The 23,333-nt window shown below is 42.3% G+C and overlaps 2 protein-coding genes across 3 annotated transcripts; both read right to left on the bottom strand.

Annotated features, from left to right (window-relative positions):
• Nucleotides 1–64: 64 nt before the first annotated feature.
• Nucleotides 65–21,747, bottom strand: oxa1l (OXA1L mitochondrial inner membrane protein). 2 transcript variants are annotated; one of them, XM_049567727.1, is made up of 11 exons: nt 21,622–21,747; nt 7,805–7,939; nt 7,228–7,359; nt 6,839–7,145; nt 6,218–6,361; nt 6,001–6,086; nt 5,328–5,492; nt 5,143–5,247; nt 3,095–3,257; nt 2,928–3,008; nt 65–307 (listed from the first exon to the last, which is right to left on the bottom strand). In XM_049567727.1, exons 1-11 carry the CDS (start codon nt 21,730–21,732, stop codon nt 186–188), a joined length of 1,551 nt encoding a protein of 516 aa, XP_049423684.1. In that variant the 5' UTR covers nt 21,733–21,747; the 3' UTR covers nt 65–185. The 2 variants fall into 2 exon arrangements, with proteins under 2 accessions (XP_049423684.1, XP_049423683.1); XM_049567726.1 differs by lacking the exon at nt 21,622–21,747 and adding an exon at nt 9,781–9,924.
• Nucleotides 14,672–20,742, bottom strand: LOC125883445 (uncharacterized). Its single transcript, XM_049567725.1, has 12 exons — nt 20,447–20,742; nt 20,268–20,372; nt 20,084–20,189; nt 19,866–19,987; nt 19,702–19,772; nt 19,495–19,619; nt 18,675–18,771; nt 18,437–18,568; nt 18,220–18,348; nt 18,086–18,123; nt 17,755–17,795; nt 14,672–17,663 (listed from the first exon to the last, which is right to left on the bottom strand). The coding sequence occupies exons 2-12, from the start codon at nt 20,323–20,325 to the stop codon at nt 15,736–15,738; spliced, it is 2,847 nt and encodes a 948-aa protein (XP_049423682.1). The 5' UTR covers nt 20,326–20,372; nt 20,447–20,742; the 3' UTR covers nt 14,672–15,735.
• Nucleotides 21,748–23,333: the final 1,586 nt, after the last annotated feature.

A 23,333-nucleotide genomic window follows, 5' to 3' on the forward strand; every position in this document is an offset into this window, starting at 1 on the left:
TTGACTTCTTTCTTTCTTTCTGGAGACTAACGTTTCAAAAATCACAACAATATGCACACTGGAGTGGTTGTTTGGAGGCAGATTTTAATTAGAATAATACATAATGACAACCCTCTCCCACCCTGTCCTCTCTTCCATCCATAAATATGTACATAAATCATTTTACTGTCAACTCTAAATCTGATCTACCCGATAGTGTCCTTCCACGGCCTCGCTTTGCCATGTGTCGGCTTGGCTTTAGCTGATGCTGCAGCCATGGGTTGGGTCTGCTTGAGGGGATTGTGGGTAAAAGTCTGCCTCAATGGACCTGCGGAGAAGACATATTAACAGTTTAAGTACACACACACACACAGAATGTCAAAGCCTTGATAGCAAAGAGACAATCATGCTAACGGCTTTTTTGTGCTAAACATACAAAAAAAAAATCCATAAATCAAATACTGACTTCTTCAAATGTCTTACTTCGTCTAACAGAATAGTAAGTTTACTATCATGGAAAATAAAGAAACAATTCATTCAAGAAACATTCACGTACAAGGCTGCTTAACTGTCATGCAGCCACCCGCCACTAGTGGGTGCTACAGAGCCATCAGACAGCAGCCCCCTTCCCCACGGTAATGCTCAAGTAGACTGCAGTTTTAAAACAGCACGGTGGGAAATAAGAGCGATGTTCTCTCGCAAAACCAGCGCGGTTTGGTAATACTTCACGACAATCATGACAATGACCTTGCAAGATAAGCTTCCACTTAACTTTGTTGAAGGTAAAGGCTTCAGGAAGTTAATGCAATATGCTGAACCTGAATACACCGTGCTGAGGCCGGGACTGTTTTCCTTTTGTTTTCCTAGTCAACTAGTCTTTTTGTTTAGTTGACAGGGAAATTAGTCGCCAGGAACATCCTTAAAACCGAGCTCACCTTACACGATTTTTCACCGCGATTTTGACGTTGCAGAGGATCTTGAGAGCCACCTTGGGAGGCGGTCGGAGGTGAGTCGGCAGATAGTCTGCCACGATGACAAGTCCTTGTGTGTGAACGAGCCTACGAGTAACTCGCCCCCTCGTCTGCGACTGGGACTGAATATCTGGCATGCTAGAAAACTGGAGAAGTCTGACACGACTGACAAAGAGCATCAGCCAATGAGAGGCGGGATACGTCCCACGTCAGCACGCAGGAGGACGGAAGAGATGTGAGGACAAGTTGCAGGGTTGCCAGGTCCGCTTATTAGCCGCGACTTTGGGCTTATTTTTTGTAAAGTCACTTACAAATATTGGTAGTCGCGGTGGGTCACATTTTTTTTTTGGGCTTGTTTCTAAAGTGAAGTTGCTTATTTGGGCTTGCTCTCTAAACGTCGCCTTTCCGTCGCTTCTTTTGGGCTCGTTTCCATAGCCCTGGTTGCTTGTTTCTCTCCCAAGATCTGGCAACACTGACAAGCCGACAAGCAACAACAACAATGGCGGCGTCCACAGGATCACGGGGAGCGCGTTGTGTTTGGACCCAGGCCCTGGAGGCAGATCTGATTCAACACTGGGACGGATATACATGCCTTTACGATATGTCGTCTCCAAGTTAAAAAAAAACGTAGTTTGGTGACGTCACCGCATTATCCTGGGCTCTGTCGGCGAGGGCTCGGTGGAGAAATCACACACAGGTCGTAACGCAGTTGACGACTTCAGATGACAGAAACACACGTCGCCAGGTATGAACACTCAAAAGATTACGATAGTCTCAGCGACACAATGCTCCCTACCCCTCATGAAGAAACTTCAGGAAGAGCAGCTGACAAGGAAGCGCCCCCCACAACGGACAGACGTGCAACAGATGTTGGGTGTACAGAATGATTAATCTGTCAAATGACTGACTGATTAAATGTGCAACTATCAGTTCTGCTCTAAAGACTTATTTTGGAAAGTCTTCCAGGTTTCAGTCTTGATAAGCTTTCATTCAAGGCTCCAATCACTCATATCCATCCATCCATCTTCATCCGCCTATCCCAGGCCAGGTCACGGGGGCAGCAACCTGAGCAAAGCAACCCAGACGTCCCTCTCCACAGCAACGCTTTCCAGCCGATCAGATGCCCAAACCACCTCAACTGACCCCTTTGACGCGCAGGCGCAGCGGCTCTACTCCGAACTCCCTCCGGATGTCTGATCTCCTTACCCTTTCTCTAAACCTTAGAACTTTTATTACAGTTTTAAGGCCTTGTGGACTCAACAGCAGCACATCTGTAAGCAGATTCCAAAATGTGTATCTGCTTCCTGAGCTGCAGTCCGCCTCCATTTAATCACACCTTAACCTGCCCTAAATACAGAGCAACTTTATGTATGTTATTTTCACATTCAGGTAATGGTTTGTGATTAGCTGGCTCTCAGTCCTGTGTAAAGAATTTAACATTAAAGGCAAGACAGCACTCATAATCCCCATTCATACCCTAGTTTTACATTCAGCATTTCATTTCCCCCCAAAGCCTTATTATTGCAATAACTGGCTCTGGACACAAGGGGGAGCACTTCTGCCATGTCTACATCAAGACATCATGAAGTCTACTGAACACATTGTATTGTACAGGGTGTCCACTGGTATCGAACACTTAAATTTGATGCTTTTAAAAAAGACTTTTTAATGGCATGCAAAGCCTAATATTTATGAAACTGAATTTAAGACATGTTAGGATTCTTGACGGACATGAAGACACCTTGATGGTAAAGAAAACTAGTCATGGAGTTGTTGTGCGCTTTTAAATACATGCAAGGATTGTATTATTATTGAGATGATTATTATAGCCAAAAATAACATGTCCATAATTCCACCTGTCCATCTTCCACTTCTCCTTTCGAAGCAACTCAAGCAAGCCGTTTCTCAGTGCTTGAAATAAATTAAGGAGTAAAAAGTCAGTCTATATGAAGCTAATGAGGTCATGATGAGACTGACCTTTAGAAGCGAGGTCAAGGTGATTTTTGATTCTTCTGTCCCTCTCCTCTAGCTGCTGGGCCAGCTGAGCGTTTTTCCAGCCTGGAGGAAAAATAAAGACACAGTTACAACATGTACAAACACCAGAATAATCAGTGTTGCTGTGAGATGTATATTTAGACACGTACCCTTCTTCATGCTTTGGAAAAAGCCGTCATTTTGGGGCAGGGCGGAGGCTGGGTGTTTGATCCTCTCTGGGATCCTCAACCTCTCTCTGACCAAGGGGTGTCTGAGCAGGGCCACTTGACCCAAGGAGAAGCAGTTGGAGGTCAGCCAGTAGGTAAACACCGCCTGAGGTTTGAGAAGAAAGATTTAGATTAAATCTGCAGCAGCAAGTTAAAAAGGTGGGGTTTTGTTTTTCAGTGTGTATCTTATTTTATCAGTTTTATGTGTCTAACTGACTTAAAGGAAAACAAGTGTAAAAAACAGTCCAGTATTGAGAGAGAGAGAGCTGCAGCCGGCAGCTGCGAAACATGGTGCAATGTAACCACACGGGGCATTTGTGCACCTGACGTCCACTAAAAGTGTTTGTTTTTGTCACTGACAGGCTCAAATTGTTATTATAAGTGTCCAGCAACATTATGTAAAGGATCCCTACAGAGATAGACTTTTTTTGTTAAAGAGTAAGATCCTTTCTCTTTAACCAGAAACAGCCCTGAAATCTTCATTGCTAATTCCACCAACCTGAAATTTAAATAAACAGTGTGAATAGAGCCCGCATATTTTCAGAACTGAAGTAAGCTATTAAAAAAAAGTAAGGAAATTTGTGTTTGGGAGATTATTTCTTTGTTGTAACAATGCTTCTTGGCAATAAATCTTATACCGTTGGAAAGCCTGTTTATTTCCCTTTTAAATGGTGCCACATTTGCAAGGAACATGCATTTGTGGGATGAGCAGCAGAGCTGAGTATGTGGGTTGCACCCATGAAAAATTTGCCAAATCTTCTCTGCCAATGCCAAACAACTTTTGTTTTGAGCTTCTGATACCTGTCAGCATGGGCCCTGCTACAGTGATCAGTTGGTGTCTGCTCCAAGAATCGGCATGCCAGTTTTGACTGATCTGGATAGGGCCCGTGCGATTGGGCAACTTCAAGCTGGTTTTCCCGAGTTGCTGCGTTATTTGGAGTGAGCCCTAGTACCATCTGCAAACTGAAGGCCGTCTGCAGTCTGTCCCGCATTGTCTGGGCAGAGAGCCGTCGGCCAGATCATCCTGCAAACCTTGACTGCAAATCTGTCGAAGACTGCCTATGGTTCCTAAGTGCCGACAGGTTGAGGAAACGGTCTTCTTAGGGTGCTGTCTTCTTGGGATGGCCACTTTGCGGCCTGTCTCTGACATCCCCCGTTATATGGAACTTGGTCTTCAGTTTGCAGATGGTAATGCCGCAACTTGGTTTTGCGGAACACCAGCTTGAAGTTACCCTATCGCACCGGCCCTAAACAGATCAGTCAAATGTGGCATGCCGATTCTTGGAGCAGTTGACAGGTACCAGAAGCTCAAAACAAGAGTCAATAGCAACAGCAAGAAAAAAAAAAAAAGCCGTTTGGCATTGGCAGAGAAGATCTGGCAAATTTTTCATGGACACAACCCACATACTCAGCTCTGCTGCTCATCCCACAAATGCATGTTCCTTACAAATGTGGCACCATTTAAAAGGGAAATAAACAGGCTTTCCAACAGTATAAGATTTATTGCCAAGAAGCTTTGTTACAACAAAGAAATAATCTACCAAACACAAATTCCCTTACTTTTTGTGCTTAGTTTATTTCGGTGAATTTAAGGTTAATTTCAAACAAACCAGGGTTGGTGATTGTTGGAACAGTGGAAAAACAAACCAAGACAGTTTTTGTGAGCTTCATTTTGCTTCCTTTGACTTTGAATGAAGTGTGTTTTACAATGATAAAATTACTGTTTATTTAAATGGAGTCTGGTGGGTTTGGTGATGTTGATTTCAGAGCTGTTTCTGGTTAAACAAAAAGGATCTTACTCTCACAGAAAAGGTCTATCTCTGTTGGGATCCTTTCTATAATGTTGTTAGACACCTAAAATACCAATCTGAGCCTGTCAGTGGCAAAAACAAACACTTTTAGCGGACGTACAATCACGTTGCGAACATACGGGAGACTAGGGTCTTGAAAAATACCAAACAATAACTGATGTGGGTGAATGACTGACTGACCGTGGGGAAGTTGATAGTGAGAGGGAGGATGATAAAGGGCATGATCCTGAACACAGTCTTCATGGCTCGCAGGTTGGGGTTGTCGATACCAGACTCTGCACCCAACTAAAAGAGACAAACACAATGTGTTGATTATTAAGGAACGCAACGATGATAAAAACCAACTATAAACACTCCAGGCTGACCTCCAGGATGAAGAACATGGTTCCAGTGACGGCCAAAGGCAGGATATAAAAGGGATCTGCTGCTGTCAGGTCTGTAAACCAGAGCAGGCCTCCCGTCTGCAGGCTGGGCACCGGCAGATAGGCCATCTTCCTCAGGGCGATGAAGAAAGAGACGAAGACTGGTGCCTAGAGGAACGGACGGAGAAGTGATTTGAAAAAACAGCTTACATGTAACACATAATTTTGGCTTCGTGGACAAAATCTTAAAATTTGGGAATATTGTGATTCAAGTGAACTGAGGGAAAACTACACTCCTGCACCTCCTCTTGGCTCTGGTTTCAAGCTTTAAAAGATCGAGCCTGTGACGGGAAACTTTGGCCGATCGCAGGTCATTTCAGACAGAGGGTGTTCCTATTGGCTTTTCTATAAATGCAGATGTGTGTGCACGTCCGTTCAGATGGTGAAAGCCTGATTCAATGGAAGAAAGTCCTGCAGACAGAGTTGCTATTCCAGCATTAGCACCAGCTGCCTACACGTGAAAGCAACCCGAAAAAGGGCGACGTGTTTCAGAGATGGAGAAGAAGTGTTGCTAACAGTTTAGCTAACCACAGCTCTCATTACTCTTTTCCAATTCTGCCTCTTTAATGGCTCAGTACAACATCACAGGGGAAACAGTATAAAGACACAAACTGACCTGCACCATAGGAACTAGGAAGCCACGGAGGGGATTTACATCATGCTTCTTCTGGAACAAGTTCAGGTCAGTGTAGGCTTTGGCAACTGGAGCATGCAAACAACAGATCATGACAAGTTGGTGAGGCTGGACTATTCTTTTTCAAGCACACACATGTAACTATCTAAATCATGACTGAGATGACAAATGCGATAAAGAAAGGAGGGCGACATCTTACATTCAAATTTGTTTCCGCTCTGCTTGGCCTCGTTCATCCTGGTGGTAAGTTTGGTCATCTCGGGCAGAACATTGTTCAGCTTGGCTGCCTCCCTCTGGCCCTTCACTATGACTGGAAACACAGCCAAGCGAGCCAACACTGTACCTGTAGGGATTAACAGGAACAGGAAGTAGAGGAAGAGGATAAGAAAGGACACAGGAAGTACAGCAGGCATCGTTTGAATCGCTTTAAATGAGACTTATGGGATAAAAATCACCCTCAGATACAGATATCGCTGCCTGAACTACTCTCCCAAAATGCCTGAATAGATGCTGCAGCCATTAAGTGATAACTATTAAAAGAATCCCAGAGTAATTTGATGGTTTAATCAGTTTGAGTTCATTTTTGGAACATGAATACATCCTTGTTTCTTCTCTGCTTTGTGACATTAAACCAAATATCTTTGGGTTGTGGACAAAACAAGACCTCTGAGGACCTCATCTTGGGTTTTGGGAAGCACTGATCAAAAGTTTTCACCATTTTCTGACATCTCACAGACTGAACAACTGTCTGATTAATCGACAAATTAATCGATAATTGCAGCCCTAGCCAACACACTGATTTATAGTTGGTGTTGCTCACCTGCGACGATGGCCCCCCACCAGGGCAAACCAAGATCCACGTGCATGAGCTCTAAAATGTTCTGGATAAACCCCACGGGTGTGTGGCTGGCCAGTCCCAGCTCTGCTAAACTGACTTCTGTGGTCGCAGCCTGCAGGACCTCCACTGCGGTCGGCGCAGCATCAGCCATCTGCTCAACAGCTGGCTGCGATAAAACAGGAGCAGAGTCCATGGACAAAAGCTCGGGGGAGGAATCCAAGACTGGAGGAGGACGAGGAGGAGAGACGTCCAGTACTGGTGCTGCCATGGAGACGGTTTCTGCTGTGATCTGAAGACATCAAAGGAAATGGATTCACATCAGTGAAGCTAGAAGTAAGTGATAATTTAACCTCAGATGTCGTCTCAGCTACCTGGTCAGTGATTGGTTGTGTGATGATGGGGGCAGGGTCAGCAGGTAGAGAGACGGGGGAGGACTCCTGGACTGGAAGGCCTTCAGAGGCATGCAACACTGGAGCTGCCATGCTTCCATCCTCAGGTGGGATCTGGAAATATCAATAATGCCAGCTCTTTAATTTGACAACGACTCGCTACATTATAAAATCTCATATTCTGGCCACAAGATGATTCAGTTCACTTTGACTGATTTCAACACGTCATCTCATTTTTGTCATCTTTTCCCCATTGTCTAATTGGATGATTTGAGAGGCGGGTCTTCTGTGGTGGTCACGACAACAAGTTTACAGTTGTTAAACAATGGGGGAGAAACTGGTGGTAGACAGCAGGCTGTCAAACTGCCCCTGAGTCATCCTAAAATATGCCTGGAAACAGCCATGATGGAGGAGAAGCTCCTGGACCAACTGGTGGTACTCCCCATGACACATCCTCTTTTTTTAGGATCTCATGTACCCACACAGATCTCTGTTTATCAGCCTCTCACCTTCAACCAGAGCTACGGCAAGTACATGTATCACCTGTACACCAACTCACCTGTGAGCTGTTGTGCCTGACTGCCACTGCGTTCACCCACAGGAATTTCCCATGTTGTCTGCGGCCAAGCACAGTCCTCGCGGCAGCACTGTGACACTCAAACACTGTGTGCAGGTGAGACTTCTGGAGCAACCGCTGTTTGTGAAACAGAGAGACAAAGCGTCAGCCTGATGGAGGCGTTACACGAAACTACAACGTGATGACGGCACGTATGGGGGCTGTTGCTGTGTCACATGACATCACTTAGCTGCAATTCAGAACAGGCAGAGCTAAACTGGAACTGTAAGGAGTTTAATAAATGCAGTTTCTTTGCAAGTTGAACCTGATTAGAGCAAAAACAATTAACAGACAAATATTTTGGTCATACGTTAATCATTTAAGTAATTTAGCAAGAAAAATTATACGTTATTTGGTAGCAGTTTCTGCTTTATTCAGTTTAACAAGACTGTAAATTGTAACCTTTGAGTTTTGTCCTGCGGGTCGGATAACATCTGCAACATCTACATTTTAACTGATTAAAACTATAACCACATAATAACACTGTGACATTTATATTTCTTATTTTCCTACAAATAATATTCCAGATGTGCAGGACCATGCTTGTTTGGTTCAGACCCCAACAAAAAAATCACATTATTACAGTTTTTACATTTTTTTTTCAGTGGAAATAAAACGCAAAAATTACCATTCCCACAAAATCAACTTATTTGCAATTGCAGTATCTGACAAAACAATCGCAAGACGATTTTTTTATGGCATATTGTGCAGCCCAAGAGTCTGCCAAGCAATACATCTATAATTTTTTAGTTCATACGACTCATATTACCTCAGATAACAGAACAATTCACCCGCCTACATTACAGACAAACCCACCGCATCGACTGAGCATAAAAGGCACACTAATTTAAACACTCAAGCTTTAAATTGAGCTCTGAAGTGTGTCAGATAATCCTTTTTGTGCCAAAAATATTAAAAACATCAATATAAAAATACAGGAAAGGAATTAAAAGTAACATAAGGTGTGTCACAGTTAAAACTTGCCTGACACAGTTAAAAAATACTGATCTTCAGCAGCACAAAAACACATTACAATATAAAATAAAAACAGAGAATACAGAGGTGAGTGAGGGACTTTACATTTGTAATAAAACATAGAGATGCATGGTATATTAAATCAAGGCTACGTAAAATGGAGGAGATTGCATGCACATATGTGTCACTGAAATCAGTCAAAGACAGAACAGAAGCTTCCACAAGTTTTCTAACTTCCTAACTGGAGCAGCTGTATGTACATTAAATGAAAGCTTGTCGTCTATCCATATATCCAAGGACTTCTATGAGGACACCCTCTCAATTAAGTTACAGTCAGGAGTGAAAATGCTAAATGCTGATGACCTGCGTTGTAGAAATCCACCGTTTCAATGAGCTCTATGGCCAAAACATCAGAGAAACCAGATGTGCAGAAGGGTCAAGTTAAAGCTCAGTGATATCTGGTGGCATTTAGCATATGTCTAGAGGACACGGCGGTTGTCTAATTAAGATTTAAACCCCTACACAACAGGTAAACTAACAACAGAGTAACAGCCCCAGAGTCTTTACAGAAGGAGACATGTTGTGGTAGTTGCTAGCAAAGCTAACAGTTGCTAGCATAGCCCTGCTAGCCTGTCAAGCAACAGTACATTTCAATAATGTCAATAACCTTCTAGTGACTTCTCATGTATTTCTGTACTTCTAGCCACACTGACCACTGTGTTATCGTTTAGAGAGCTGGGGGTTTACAGCTACTTTAAACACTGGAGGACTCTGTCTTTAACACACAGGCTGTCTCTGTCAAAGTCACACAGAAGGCATGCACTCGTTACTGCGCAGCGAGGATGCTAGCCGGCTAGCGAGTTAGCCGGGCGAAGTCGCCGTTTGTGCCTTCGTTTCAGAAGCAAGGATAAAGTGCCGGGTGCGAAAGTGTAAAGAGGACCTACGTGGTTCCAAATGTCTGAAAGGGGATGGCTGCCTCGGCTCGGTTTCCCAGCCTGTCTCAGGAAACATCTTGCTAGGCAACCCGGAGTCACCCCACTCCTGATGGCAGCCATGTTGGAAAATAAACCTGCTACGGGAAGCGTGAGGGGTCAATGTTCCTGAGTGTTCGCGAGCGTTACAACCGTATGCAACGAGCTTCGCCAATGTTTGGTGTTCTTGTTCAGGGTGAACAGGGCCATGTTGTACAAATATAATACAATTACTATTTTCCCAATGGTATTTCCTCGATTTCACAGTTTATACGGTTGAAGAATATACGTATTAAACCAGTACATTTTGAAACAAATCTTGTTACAGACACACTAAATGCAATGCTCTTACCAGTGGTGAAGTAAGTACATATACTACTTGACTGTGTGACTAGGATTAGACTTGAGTGCAAATCTGTCACAGTGTGACTGTGTTTTAGTCTGACGTCTTTGCAGGTTGATAAAGAAGTTTCTGCAGGCTCAGTCTGATCTGCTGTCTGTCTCTGGTTCTTTGACTGACCTGCCGGGAAGATGGTCCAGCAGGAAAGGACACCAACTGACTGCTTTTTTTCTTTCTTTTTTAGCATGCAGGCTGTTCAACTGACTCTGCAGGTGACAGAGGAGATGAACATGCAACCTGCACCTGCATATGACATATTAGACAGCAAACCTGTCTTATTAGGTCTTTATTTTAAGAAACATGTGCGTGTATTCAGTTAATGTGGGTTCATTTTAATGGACAACAATCCCTTAAACTGCAAAACCTTACAACTTTCACCTTAAAGAAGCAATGTGTAAGATTAAGGAGGATTCGGTGCAGCGAGGACTGCAGATTGCAAACCAGCTGAAACTTCTCCTGGTTAGAATTCCTTCAGTGTTCATTGTTCAGGAGGTTTTAACTGGGAGCTGAATTATCTGGAGAAGTCTCTTCCTCTCCCAAACAAACGGACGTGGTGATTAAGGGCCGTTTCATAGTCGACGCAAAGGCACGCAGACGCAAATGCATTGGGACGCATTGAGACGATTGGCCGTCATGATGCGTGCTTGCATCTCAAAATGTGTTGTCCATTTGTTTGTGAAGCAGGTATGAAATGACGGTGATTGAAGAGGAAAAACTTTGGGAACTTGTACGGGCACACCCCCATTTATATGACAGTTCTAGTGCCCTGCACTCTAATCAAATAGCAGTACTAGCTAGCCGGAATGTACCGGTGACTCTGCTACCCCCTATTGTGCGAGCGATGTATTGCATTTCAAGTGTCGCCCGCTTTGCTTGCGTTCATTGTGTTGACTATGAAAGGAAGTGCGTTGCTCGCGTCGCTTGCGTTGCTTGCTAGTTTTGCGTGCGTTGACTATGAAACGGCCCTTAAAGGGACAGTGCACCCAAAAATGAAAAGTCAGCCATTATCTACTCACCCATATGCCGAGGGAGGCTCAGGTTAAGTTTTAGAGTCCTCACATCCCTTGCGGAGATCTAAGGGGAGAGGGGGTAGCAACACAACTCCACCTAATGCAGGCTGGGCGCCCCAGATTCAAACATCCAAAAATACATAACTGAACCCACAAAATATCTCCATACTGCTCGTCCGTAGTGATCCAAGTGTCCTGAAGCCCCGACATGAAAAGCTGTTTGGAAAAAAGTCATTTGAACTTTGTTTTTAGCCTCATTGTAGCCTGTAGCTCTAACTGCCTCTCTCACTATGGACAAGCAGTATTTGTGATTTCTACTATGTGTTTTTGGACGTTTTAATCTGGGGCGCCCAGCCTGCATTAGTTGGAGTTGTGTTGCTACCCCCTCTCCCCTGGGATCTCCGCAAGGGATGTGAGGACTCTAAAACTTAACCTGAGCCTCCCTCGGCATATGGGTGAGTAGACAATGGCTGACTTTTCATTTTTGGGTGCACTATCCCTTTAAACTGGTAAAAACACTGAAAAAAGCAGTTTCACATTCAAAAATCTGTGCCAGTGTTCTCATTGCAGAGGGGCAGCTAACTATGGTGGCTGACGCGAAAACATGAATGGCCCTGTCTGGAGCCAGTGTTTGGTTTGTTCGCTGCAACATGGTGATCTCCATGGATGAGGACTCGCTCCCTTTATAGATATAAATGACTCATTCTAAGATAACAAAGACACAACAACGCTTATTTTCAGGTGATAATACACTCAAGAAAACATACTTAGATATTACTTTCAATTTTTGCCAATATATCCCCTTAAATCCTACACGCTTGACTTTTAATTAAACTGGATTAAAGTGTTTGAAGTGTAAAACCCCTTAAAATGTACAAATAACACATACACCTTAATTTGTACCTTGAAGGACCTGAATTTTTCAATTAAGATGTATATAAGAGGGTTTTATAAGAGGCCGATCTTTCCTTGCTTCATGAGGGTTTATCTAAGGATGTATCTGAATGATTAATGAGGTTTTCAGGAGGAACATTCCCATCGCATTGATTGTGTTTTTGAGAGGTAAAAAATTTTGTAACACTACAAAATAACATTACACTTCACAGGTGGACTGGCGGCGATATATTAAAATAAGGGATAGGAAAAAAATCGTGGGAAAGGAAAGGAAAAAGCCAAACCCGTCTGTCCAGATATCACATGAATTCCTGTAAATGTGCAACAGACTGAAAGTGAAAATTAAATCTCCGTCACATAGCGCTGTCTATTATGTTTGTATGCTTCATGTAGGGCAGGACGGAGGGTTAACCTCTCAGGTATTATGAGCCTCTCTCTGACTCACAGGTGTCTGAGTTAAAGTATTTATATCTCAGAGATAAAGTTCCTGGTAAAAAGTTTTCTTTCAAAGTGCAGATGATATGATCTGTATGTGAGCTGTACTCTCATGTGGTATTGTTATGTTTCCCTTTACTGGCTGCAAACCAAAATGGGGACATTAAAGTTTTACCTTACCTTACCTTACTTAAACCAGAAGAACAAGGGGGAAACCTGACAGTGAGAGGGAGGGTGCTGTAACACAGACTCACAGATTGAGGTTATCAATACCAGACTCTGCTCCTAAAAGCAACAGTTTTGGTGATTATAAGGCAAAACCTCTAACCAGTGCTGTAGAAGTGACCTAAATTCACCTAAAACACCTATCAAAGGCACATGCAACATAAACTTCAAGTATTTCCTTCACAATACATAAAGGTCTACTGAACTGAATTGAAATCGAAAGCTGTTCTTGTTCTATTTTTAGCAGATGTACATGTATGATCTCACCTGAAAGGCACTGCACTCAAGTGTTTTACCATGCATTCCAACACACTGAAATAAAATGTTTTTTATCCTTGCCTGAATTTTTTCTTACAAAATAGTGCTGCAGAAGACAAGAACTGAGATGTATTAGCTAGAAAACACAGTGGGGCCATACGATGAAGCCTCACATAGTCCAAATTCAAAGTAGATTCAAATCATCCATCCATTTTCATCCACTTATCCAGGGCCAGGTTGTGGGGGGCAGCAGGCCGAGCAAAGCACCCCAGACATCCCTCTCCCCAGCAACGCTTTCCAGCTCCTCCTGGGGGACCCCAAAGTGTTCCCAGGCCAGACGAGATAAGTAATCCCTCCAGTGTGTTCTGGGTCTGCCCCGGGGCCTCCTACCAGTGGTACATGCCTGGAACACCTCCAGCGGAAGGCACTGAGGAGGCATCCTGATCAGATGCCTGAACCACCTCAACTGACCCCTTCCGATGTGAAGGAGCAGCGGCTCTACTCCGAGCTCCCTCCAGATGTCCCAGCTCCTCACCCTGTCTCTAAGACTGAGCCCAGACACCCCACGGAGGAAACTCATTTCAGCTGCTTGTATCCGCAATCTCATTCTTTCGGTCACTACCCAGAGCTCATGACCATAGGTGAGGGTTGGGACGTAGATGGACCAGTAAATTGAAAGCTTTGCCTTCCGGCTCAGCTCCTGCATCACCACGACAGATTGGCGTAGCGCCTGCATCACTGCAGAAGCCGCACAGACCCGCCGATCCATCTCGTGAACAAGACCCTGAGATACTTGAACTCCCTCGCTTGAGGCAGTAACTCTCAAATCAAATCAATTAAATTTTATTTATAAAGGTCAATATCACAAATCACAGTTTGCCTCAGAAGGCTTTACAGCATATGGCATCCCTCTGTCCTTAGGCCCTCACAGCAGACAAGGAAAAACTCTAATTCTCTAGTTGGGGAAAAAAATAACAACAATATTAGATAACAATTCACAGAAGATAAACACTATACACATTTTTGTCTAAGGTTTTGCCCAGGCACCTTTCAAAAAAGAGGACAAATGAACACTGACTTTCACCCGGGAGAGCGTTGTTCGTATCCCGTACGATTCTAAAGCCAAACCCTGTTCTTTTTTCCTAAACCTAACCACATGGTTTTGTTGCCTAAACCTCACCACGTGTTTGTTGTTGAAGGAAATAAAACATCAATTCACCGCATTATACCAACATAGTGTATGTAAACGTGTATTTTGAATGAAGACATTGCATGTAATTAGAACGCATGTGGACATGGAAGGTCCATGACCAGGGGTCGATATGTGACGAGGTCGTAGTGAGAATGTGTTGTCATATCATACTGTTTTTTCTTGTAATTTTATGATTGTTATTTTTGTTTACACTCTACACATTACATCTATCGCATGTCGGACCATAAAAGAGATACTTCCTCTGTCTTTTTGATGTCTCTGACTGTTTGAAGGTATAATAAGCCTACACAGAACAATGTAAGCTAATAACTTACCTAATTAATGACTAACCTGTGACTTTCCACAAAACAGCGCATGTCCAAGGATATATGTCATTTTCTCTTTATTTATTATTATATACACATATTTACATTTTTTCAAAATCAAAATCAGAATTTTATAAATGACACAAATCACCACAATAGTTTGGTTTAAAGTGATAAACATAAAATCTAAAGCATCTAAGACATTGGTCAGTGGGCACTGCAGTCCAAGCGCAGTGTGCAAAAGGCTTATTAAATGTAAAGCTGTACTTAATAGTAAAATAAGAAAACACATAAATGTAAAAATAAAATATCTATGAAAAGACCTCCACTTGTATTTACTCACACAATCTCTTGTCTAAAATCATATTGCATATTAGAGCCATCTATTTATACAGTATGTCTCTGAACAATTTAATAAGTAAAAAAAATCAAAATAAAACATAATAATAGGCAAATACATTTCTTCAACTGTATGAATTGTAAATTTGAAGAAAGTAAGAAAAGCAACAAAAGACAAAAAATGTTTGATTATTCAGACTGTAAATGGTGATTTCAAATTACCTGTAAATGTGCCTTTACATTTTTGTTTAATCAAATTCTATCACAGACTGATGCTGTAAATCAAAACCAAATACAAAACCCACTCTCATTAAACCTTTTACATTTGCTGCTCTTTCCACAGAAACAATCCTGCGGAAAACAGGACGTGATGCATTTCCATTTCCAAAAATAATTGAATACACTAATCAATCAAAAGAGTGCTACCAACAGACACTCAAACTAAAAAAAATACATTATTACAGCACTGTTCATACTGTCTGACTGCTAACTGATCTTAGTCAGTTGGCGGCAACACTGCCAGGCGTAAATAAGGATAAATAAACCACAATATAGCCTCTGCGAGTTTCACTCACAGTTTAAATTCATGTCTACAAAAACATGGATGCTATACAGTTTCAAGGTTAGTGACATGTATTGTGAGGTCACAGTGACCTCGACCTTTGACCTTCAACCACCAAAATCTAATCAGTTCATCGTTGACTCCAAGTGGACGTTTGTGCCAAATTTGAAATTCCCTCAAGGCGTTCTTGAGATATTGTGTTCACTAAAATGGTACGGACAGACAGCCCGAAACCATACGCCACAGCTATTTCCAGCCGGGGGAAGGAAACCTAAAAATACAATGTCTTAATCTGACTTTGAAGTCTGATCTGCATTTTTTCGTCTTCTCCGAAAAAAAGCGAAACAGCCAACAGTTTTGCGTTTCTTTTTTGCCTTTCTGTTTTGCTTCAGAGGGGAAGAGCTACGCCAAAATCGAGTTTTCTTCTTACCTGTTTTTTGCAGTGCATATTGTATTCCAGCTTGTGCTTGCACGTCAGACATTTGTTTGGTACTATGTCTCTCTGGCTTTGGCAAAGGTGAGTCATTCAGATTTAAACTGCAAACACCCTCTGACAAATGGGCCTTTGCATCTGTTTTTGGATCAGATTTTCTTTTGACATTTCCTTCATCATATTTTACCACACTCTTACTGCGGTCTTGTGAGGCTACTTCTATAGTTGCTATCTTCATTGTCTCTCTGTGACTTTGAACACCACGATTGGTTTCCCTGAATTCTTCCTCAGTTCTCTTCACATAATATATTTTATGTTTCTGCTCTGAACCACGCCCTTCCTTCATTGTGTATTCATTAGATCCAGTTCTTGCTTGTGGATGAGACTTCTCAACACTGCCAACTCCCTCTGTCAATCTACTGCTACCTGCCGATCGCTCTCGTCTACGAGAAGAGTCCGCTCTTGTTTGATTATGTTCCTTATCTCCTTTCTTTTCCTGCTCCTTGGCTTGTTTTGCTGCAACAACATCTTTAGGTGTTGTATGTGTAACATGCTCTGATCTGTTCTGTCTGACAGACTCTGATCCTCTCTCTACATCTTCACAGGGTTGAGGTTTTCTCATGGATGTTTCTCTCATTTGTGCGTATTTATCATCTCCTCTGCTTCGTTCCTCTCCCCTAACATCCCTTTTATGCTCTCTCTGTTGCTCATGACTTTGATCAAACCTGCTACTAATTCTTCGTCTACACCCCTGATCCTGTTTTGGCATGTTCTGTTGACTATCACCAACTCTTGTATTGTTTGGTTTGCAGAGGTCATATATTGTCAAAAGTTTTTCTTCCCCTGATTTTCTTTTCTTTTCGACGTTATAATCTATTTCCATCCTGTCCCTATCGCCCTGTCTGTCTGCACTAACAGGTTTGAGGTAATCTTGTTCAACATCCTGTGTACCCTCCAGATCTCCATGCGTGTCCTTTCTAACATCAAATTCCTTGTCTTCATGATGCTCTGCATCCCTGTTGAGGTGTTTTGCTGAGGATTTCTCTCTCCATTCTGAATGTTCATTACCTTCCATCTCTCTATCCTTGTCTCTGTTTATGTCCACCACCATCCTGTCCTCATCTCTCTGCATGTCTACACAAACTTGTTGAGGACCATCACATCTCACATGCATGTTGCTGAATTCCTGTTTATACCTCTGATATGACGGGTCATGTATGTCGTCACCCTCCAGACTCTCCTGGTGTCTAACACCATCTACTCCTGTAGTGTTACTGTCCCAGTCGTCAACACTCTCTTCAAGTTGAGTTTCTCTTGATGAGGTTCCTCTCTTTTCTGCCTCGTTATCAGACTCTGAATTTCCTCCTATGTCCTCCTCATCACCTGTCACAACTTTCCTGTCATATTTCTGTTTTTCAGCATGAGCGTCTTGAGGATGATACCTCACGTCTTTCCTTTCCTCATCACACTCCTGTTGATTGTATGATAAGGTCTGCCTCACATTAACTCCCTGACCCTCTACACCGATGCTGTAAGGTACTCCTGATGGCTTCGCTCCTCTAACCCCAGGAGTGATATCTTTAATTCCTGCTTCTTCATTTGTGTCGATGGAAACAGCCACCGCAGGTTCATTACTCACGTCCTCTGCCACCTCAACATTCTCTGTCTCTCTCATCTCGATGACATCTTGACACTGGTAATAGATATCAGCGTCAGCTGGTGGGAAGCCTCCAGGAGTGGACACCTCTGTGATGTCTTGAGGGCAAGTATCAGCAGCATGCACTGGGAGGTAGGTATAAAATAAAGTCAGAGAAAGTACCAAACAATTTAAAGAAGTCATCAGTAAAAATAATGAACTTGTTTGTCATCTTACTTTTCTTCTTCCTGTAAAAAAGGAGATAAGCGCTGCTGGATCTAGTGAGAGAAATGTACAATAGAGAATATGGTCATTTTCAGATACAGCAAAATGCTTTTTTTAATACAGGGGCTTTCTGTTGTGCATCCTCACATGCACTCACATGAAAAAAAGTAACTCATAGGTTTTATTGTGCAGACACTTGTGTTCTGGTGCATGCATAAGCCTGTTTGACTACATCCACAGATACTGGGATATACATGTATATATATATATCATATTTATGTCTATTGTTTTCTCTTCTCAAACTCAATCAAGAAAAATCACCACAGTAAGGACTACAACTTACTTTTCAAACTTATCCATCTGGAATGGCTGGTAATCACGCTGTTGATGAAACAAAAAAACAAACATAAAATGATGAATCAAGTTTTGCACTGTATATACTGTCATCGACACTGGGGTTTAAGTAATCAGTCTTACCAATGTGACCCTCGAATCATTGAAGTTATACCATTTATCATCATCTTGAGATTTGATCGTTGCTGTGTAATGCCCACTTCTAAGATCTCCAGAATGGTCCACAACTGCATACAGTTCATACGTCTGATTCTGATCACCAGTAGAAAACATTAAAAACATTATTATCAGGAATGAAAAAAGAAACATGTCGTGATAGTAGAATATACTGTATTCATACCCCAGGTATCTGTAGTGTGTAGGGCACAGCCACAGTGCAGTTGATTTTTACATATGCCATGTATTGGTAGTCAAACTCAAACCTCTTCAGCAGCAGCATCAAAACCTCTGGATGATCCTTTATTGCACATTTCTAAAAGAAAGTTCCATCTTGTTAAAATGCACACAGTGAACTCTTATGGACACTCTTAATGTGAGTTAATGTGCACAAATCAGAGACACGTTTTCTCATTACTCACAATCTTAGCATCAGATTTGTCATCACACTTGTCACAGTACATCTGGTTTTCTCCGCTGAGATGCGAATCTCGGAAAAACTCCTCAATACCATTCACCTGATGAAATGCAGTTGTGTCATTTGTGACTGAAATGGACTCTGTGACAGATGCCCTGCAACCCAATCGCTGGAATAAATGTTGGCATTGTACATACTATCTGCAAACCACGAATATGTTACATTTGTGCATTTCATATGTGTCAAAAATTTACATTTCAATTTTCAATTTCACGAACACAGCTGGACATGTTCCAAACTCCACTTTTGTCGCTACAAACAGGGCTGGAAATGTCTCAAACTCTCATTAAAAAAACATACCTGCTTTTGTTGCTACAAATGTGGCTGGAAACCTCTCGGAAAAAAATAGTTGCTATGCATTACAAACTCGGCTGAAAATGCCCCAAACTTTCATTAAAAAATACCCACTTTTGATGGATGAACATGTTCCCAGCTCTTGCTAAAATTGCCCCTTTTTGTGTCTACAAACACAATTGGACATGTCCTGAACTCATCTGGGTTTCAACATCTGCCATCCCCTCCTCCCGCTGAAGAGAAACTCAGCTCATACAGATGCAATCTGAACTAAGTCATAACAATGGCACCCACAAATATAACACAGTCATGGTTTGCAGAACCGTACAATGCCTAATGAAAGTAAAGCATTCATTAATGTCTTCTCAATGAGTTTCTGATATATCACAAATTCATGTTAATGGTGTTTCACTAGATTTCTCCTGGCAACAAAAATAAATGTGTCACAGTTTGCAGGACCTGAGATTCTTACGCTGTAGTCCTCACTGTAGGACTCCACCAATTCAAGAGGAAGATGCCAAAACGCTCCATCAAAATTCGTCCCATTATGACATGTAGAACATTCAGTCGTGCGCGTCAACTGTCCACGAAAGATCTGAAAGCACACAAGAACACAGACTGGTCAACATGTATTTTTCATTTAACGCACAGAATCCCTTTGATGATGTCTTCTCTACCTTTGATGCCTCAGGACTGGTCAGACCTAAAATCTTCTCAAAGCACTCAGCAGCATCTTGCTGTTCATACACTGAAGAGGGGAGAGCAGAAATCAATGTGCATGTCTCGTGCACACACAGCCTTTCAAATGCTTTGTTGTTCTTTGTGTCAACACATACTGTACCTCTCTTGATGCCCAGCGTGTTCGTGATTTTAAAGGTGTAGGCTTCATGTTGTTCCAAGTCATCAAACAAGGGTGTAAGATGACAGTCAATACACTCGGTGTCAGGATTTTCCTGCTTGTGCCTACAGAGTTAAGACACAGTGGTCATGAAAGGTACAAAGGTGCACTGCAGCCTAAATGAAGTTAAATGCATTATGAAGTTGGACTTTGAAACTAACTGTTTTACAGCTTCTCTGAAGTCTTCAGTCATGAACAGCACCTGCAGCACACTGTTCAGGTAACATGTTGCTCCCTGGTTTGACAGGCCATGGTACTTAATGGCTGCTGGGAGGAGAACATCAGTAATAATGCGTGTACATGTCACAGCAGTACTGTGGATGATAAACACAGCATGTATCTTACCTGGAGAGCGGGACGTTTGGTAGAAATACTGACCAACATTTCCCCAGTAATTATACATGTTGATTCCTGTCTCACTGTTGTATCAGTCCACTCCTGCACCACTGGCTGCAATGACAATGTTGACAATGAATCAATCGCACCTGTTTAGGAACACAAATGCAGAAAAATATAAGCCATACCTTCAGATGAACGAGTCATGGGGACTGTCGGACAGCAAGGCCTTCTCTCTGTAAATCACCGACGCGCACAAACTGCACCCTATTCGTGTAAATCACCCACAACCCTCGGCATACTTTCACTTACCACAACATACAAACCTGCAGGAATGCTGCATTCAGGGTGTGTCGGAGATCTTGTCATTTCTTATCAGACGGCTCACATGACTAACAAGGACATTCAGTTTTACTATGCAAGTAGCTCTTTACTGATCTAGCTATAAAATAAATCATAAGCCATCAGCTGTCTTCTCTTAATGCTTCACAGGGGGACGTGAACGCAACTTTAGGATGTTTTGCATATTACAAAATCCCTATGAGCACACCACATGAAGTGAATTTTGATATATGTGACCATGTATTTAGATACACCCATGCAGGATGTGGTGCTGAACAGGGGCGTCTCTAGGATTTGAGGACACTGGGGGCCTCGTCTGGATCTCTGTACGGGGGTCGGGGGAATTTATTTTATGAACAAGTTGTGTTTGCTTTTTTAAAATACACTCTGGCAACTTTGTTTAATTTTATTTTCCAGATTAATCAGTCCCTCCAGAAATCTCGATCCTGCGATCGCAATAATTAACGCAAATTCACAAATCCGAGTTTTTCCGCAATTTCCGGCTGACCAGAAGTCGCCACGCACGCAACGTCATTTCAAATGTCATCAGACGCATCATCAAATGCGCTAATGGCATTGCAGTATAGAGAAACGTTCTGTATTGACATACAATTGTATGCAATTGCATGCAATATGTGTTGAATGTATTAAAATGTTATGTTTACAGAAGATGTAGCTTACATGTTGTTTTACAGTCACATTGTCTGGTTTGAGAGCTACATATTCAGATTTTTTGCAACATTATTGGAGTCCATGTTTTGAAACTAATTAAATAAAACTAAAGAAGAGAACTATAAAAAAAACATTTGCAGCTGTTTTTGTAATATTCAGTATGGTTATTATAGCAAGTGATTACATGACTTCAAATCAAAAAATTTTCTCCTTTTGTCATTCGCCGCAATTTCCCTCAAAAAAAAAATCACATAAAAATAGTGAGTTAGCCAGCTAGCAAGTTAGCCGGGGGAAGTCGCCGTTTGTGCGGGGATAAAGTGCCGGGTGCGAAAGTGTAAAGAGGACCTACGTGGTTCCAAATGTCTGAAAGGGGATGGCTGCCTCGGCTCGGTTTCCCAGCCTGTCTCAGGAAACATCTTGCTAGGCAACCCGGAGTCACCCCACGCCTGATGGCAGCCATGTTGGAAAATAAACCTGCTACGGGAAGCGTGAGGGGTCAATGTTCCTGAGTGTTCGCGAGCGTTACAACCGTATGCAACGAGCTTCGCCAGTGTTTGGTGTTCTTGTTCAGGGTAAACAGGGCCATGTTGTACAAATATAATACAATTACTATTTTCCCAATGGTATTTCCTCAATTTCACAGTTTATACGGTTGAAGAATATACGTATTAAACCAGTACATTTTGAAACAAATCTTGTTACAGACACATAGAAGCACTACATGCTCTTACCAGTGGTGAAATAAATACATATACTACTTGACTGTGTCACTAGGATTAGACTTTGATAATTCGTGAGTGCAAATCTGTCACAGTGTGACTGTGTTTTAGTCTGACGTCTTTGCAGGTTGATAAAGAAGTTTCTGCAGGCTCAGTCTGATCTGCTGTCTGTCTCTGGTTCTTTGACTGACCTGCCGGGAAGATGGTCCAGCAGGAAAGGACACCAACTGACTGCTTTTTTTCTTTCTTTTTTAGCATGCAGGCTGTTCAACTGACTCTGCAGGTGACAGAGGAGATGAACATGCAACCTGCACCTGCATATGACATATTAGACAGCAAACCTGTCTTATTAGGTCTTTATTTTAAGAAACATGTGCGTGTATTCAGTTAATGTGGGTTCATTTTAATGGACAACAATCCCTTAAACTGCAAAACCTTACAACTTTCACCTTAAAGAAGCAATGTGTAAGATTAAGGAGGATTCGTGCAGCGAGGACTGCAGATTGCAAACCAGCTGAAACTTCTCCTGGTTAGAATTCCTTCAGTGTTCATTGTTCAGGAGGTTTTAACTGGGAGCTGAATTATCTGGAGAAGTCTCTTCCTCTCCCAAACAAACGGACATGGTGATTAAGGGCTGTTTTTAACCACTTTTTGTGAAGCAGGTATGAAATGACGGTGATCGAAGAGGAAAAACTTTGGGAACTTGTACGGGCACACCCCCATTTATATGACAGTTCTAGTGCCCTGCACTCTAATAAAATAGCAGTACTAGCTAGCTGGAATGTACCGTGACTCTGCTACCCCCTATTGCGCGAGCGATGTATTGCATTTCAAGTGTCTCCTGCTTTGCTTGCGTTCATTGTGTTGACTATGAAAGGAAGTGCATTGCTCGCGTCGCTTGCGTTGCTTGCTCGTATTGTGTGCTTCGACTATGAAACGGCTCTTAAACTGATAAAAACACTGAAAAAAGCAGTTTCACATTCAAAAATCTGTGCCAGTGTTCTCATTGCAGAGGGGCAGCTAACTATGGTGGCTGACGCAAAAACATGAATGGCCCTGTCTGGAGTCAGTGTTTGGTTTGTCCGTTCTGGGCTACTGTAGAAACATGGCGCTGCAACATGATGATCTCCATGGACGAGGACCCGCTCCCTTTACAGATACAGATGACTCATTCTAAGGTAATAAAAACACTCTTATTTTCAAGTGATTATACACTAAATAAAACATAATTAGTATATTATATTCCATTTCTGCCGATATATCCCGTTAAATCCTACACGCTTGACTTTTAATTAAAATGGATTAAAGTGTGTTTGAAGTGTAAAACCCCTTAAAATGTACA

The sequence above is a fragment of the Epinephelus fuscoguttatus genome, linkage group LG23 (assembly GCF_011397635.1).
Source record: "Epinephelus fuscoguttatus linkage group LG23, E.fuscoguttatus.final_Chr_v1".
Classification (NCBI taxonomy): domain Eukaryota; kingdom Metazoa; phylum Chordata; class Actinopteri; order Perciformes; family Serranidae; genus Epinephelus; species Epinephelus fuscoguttatus.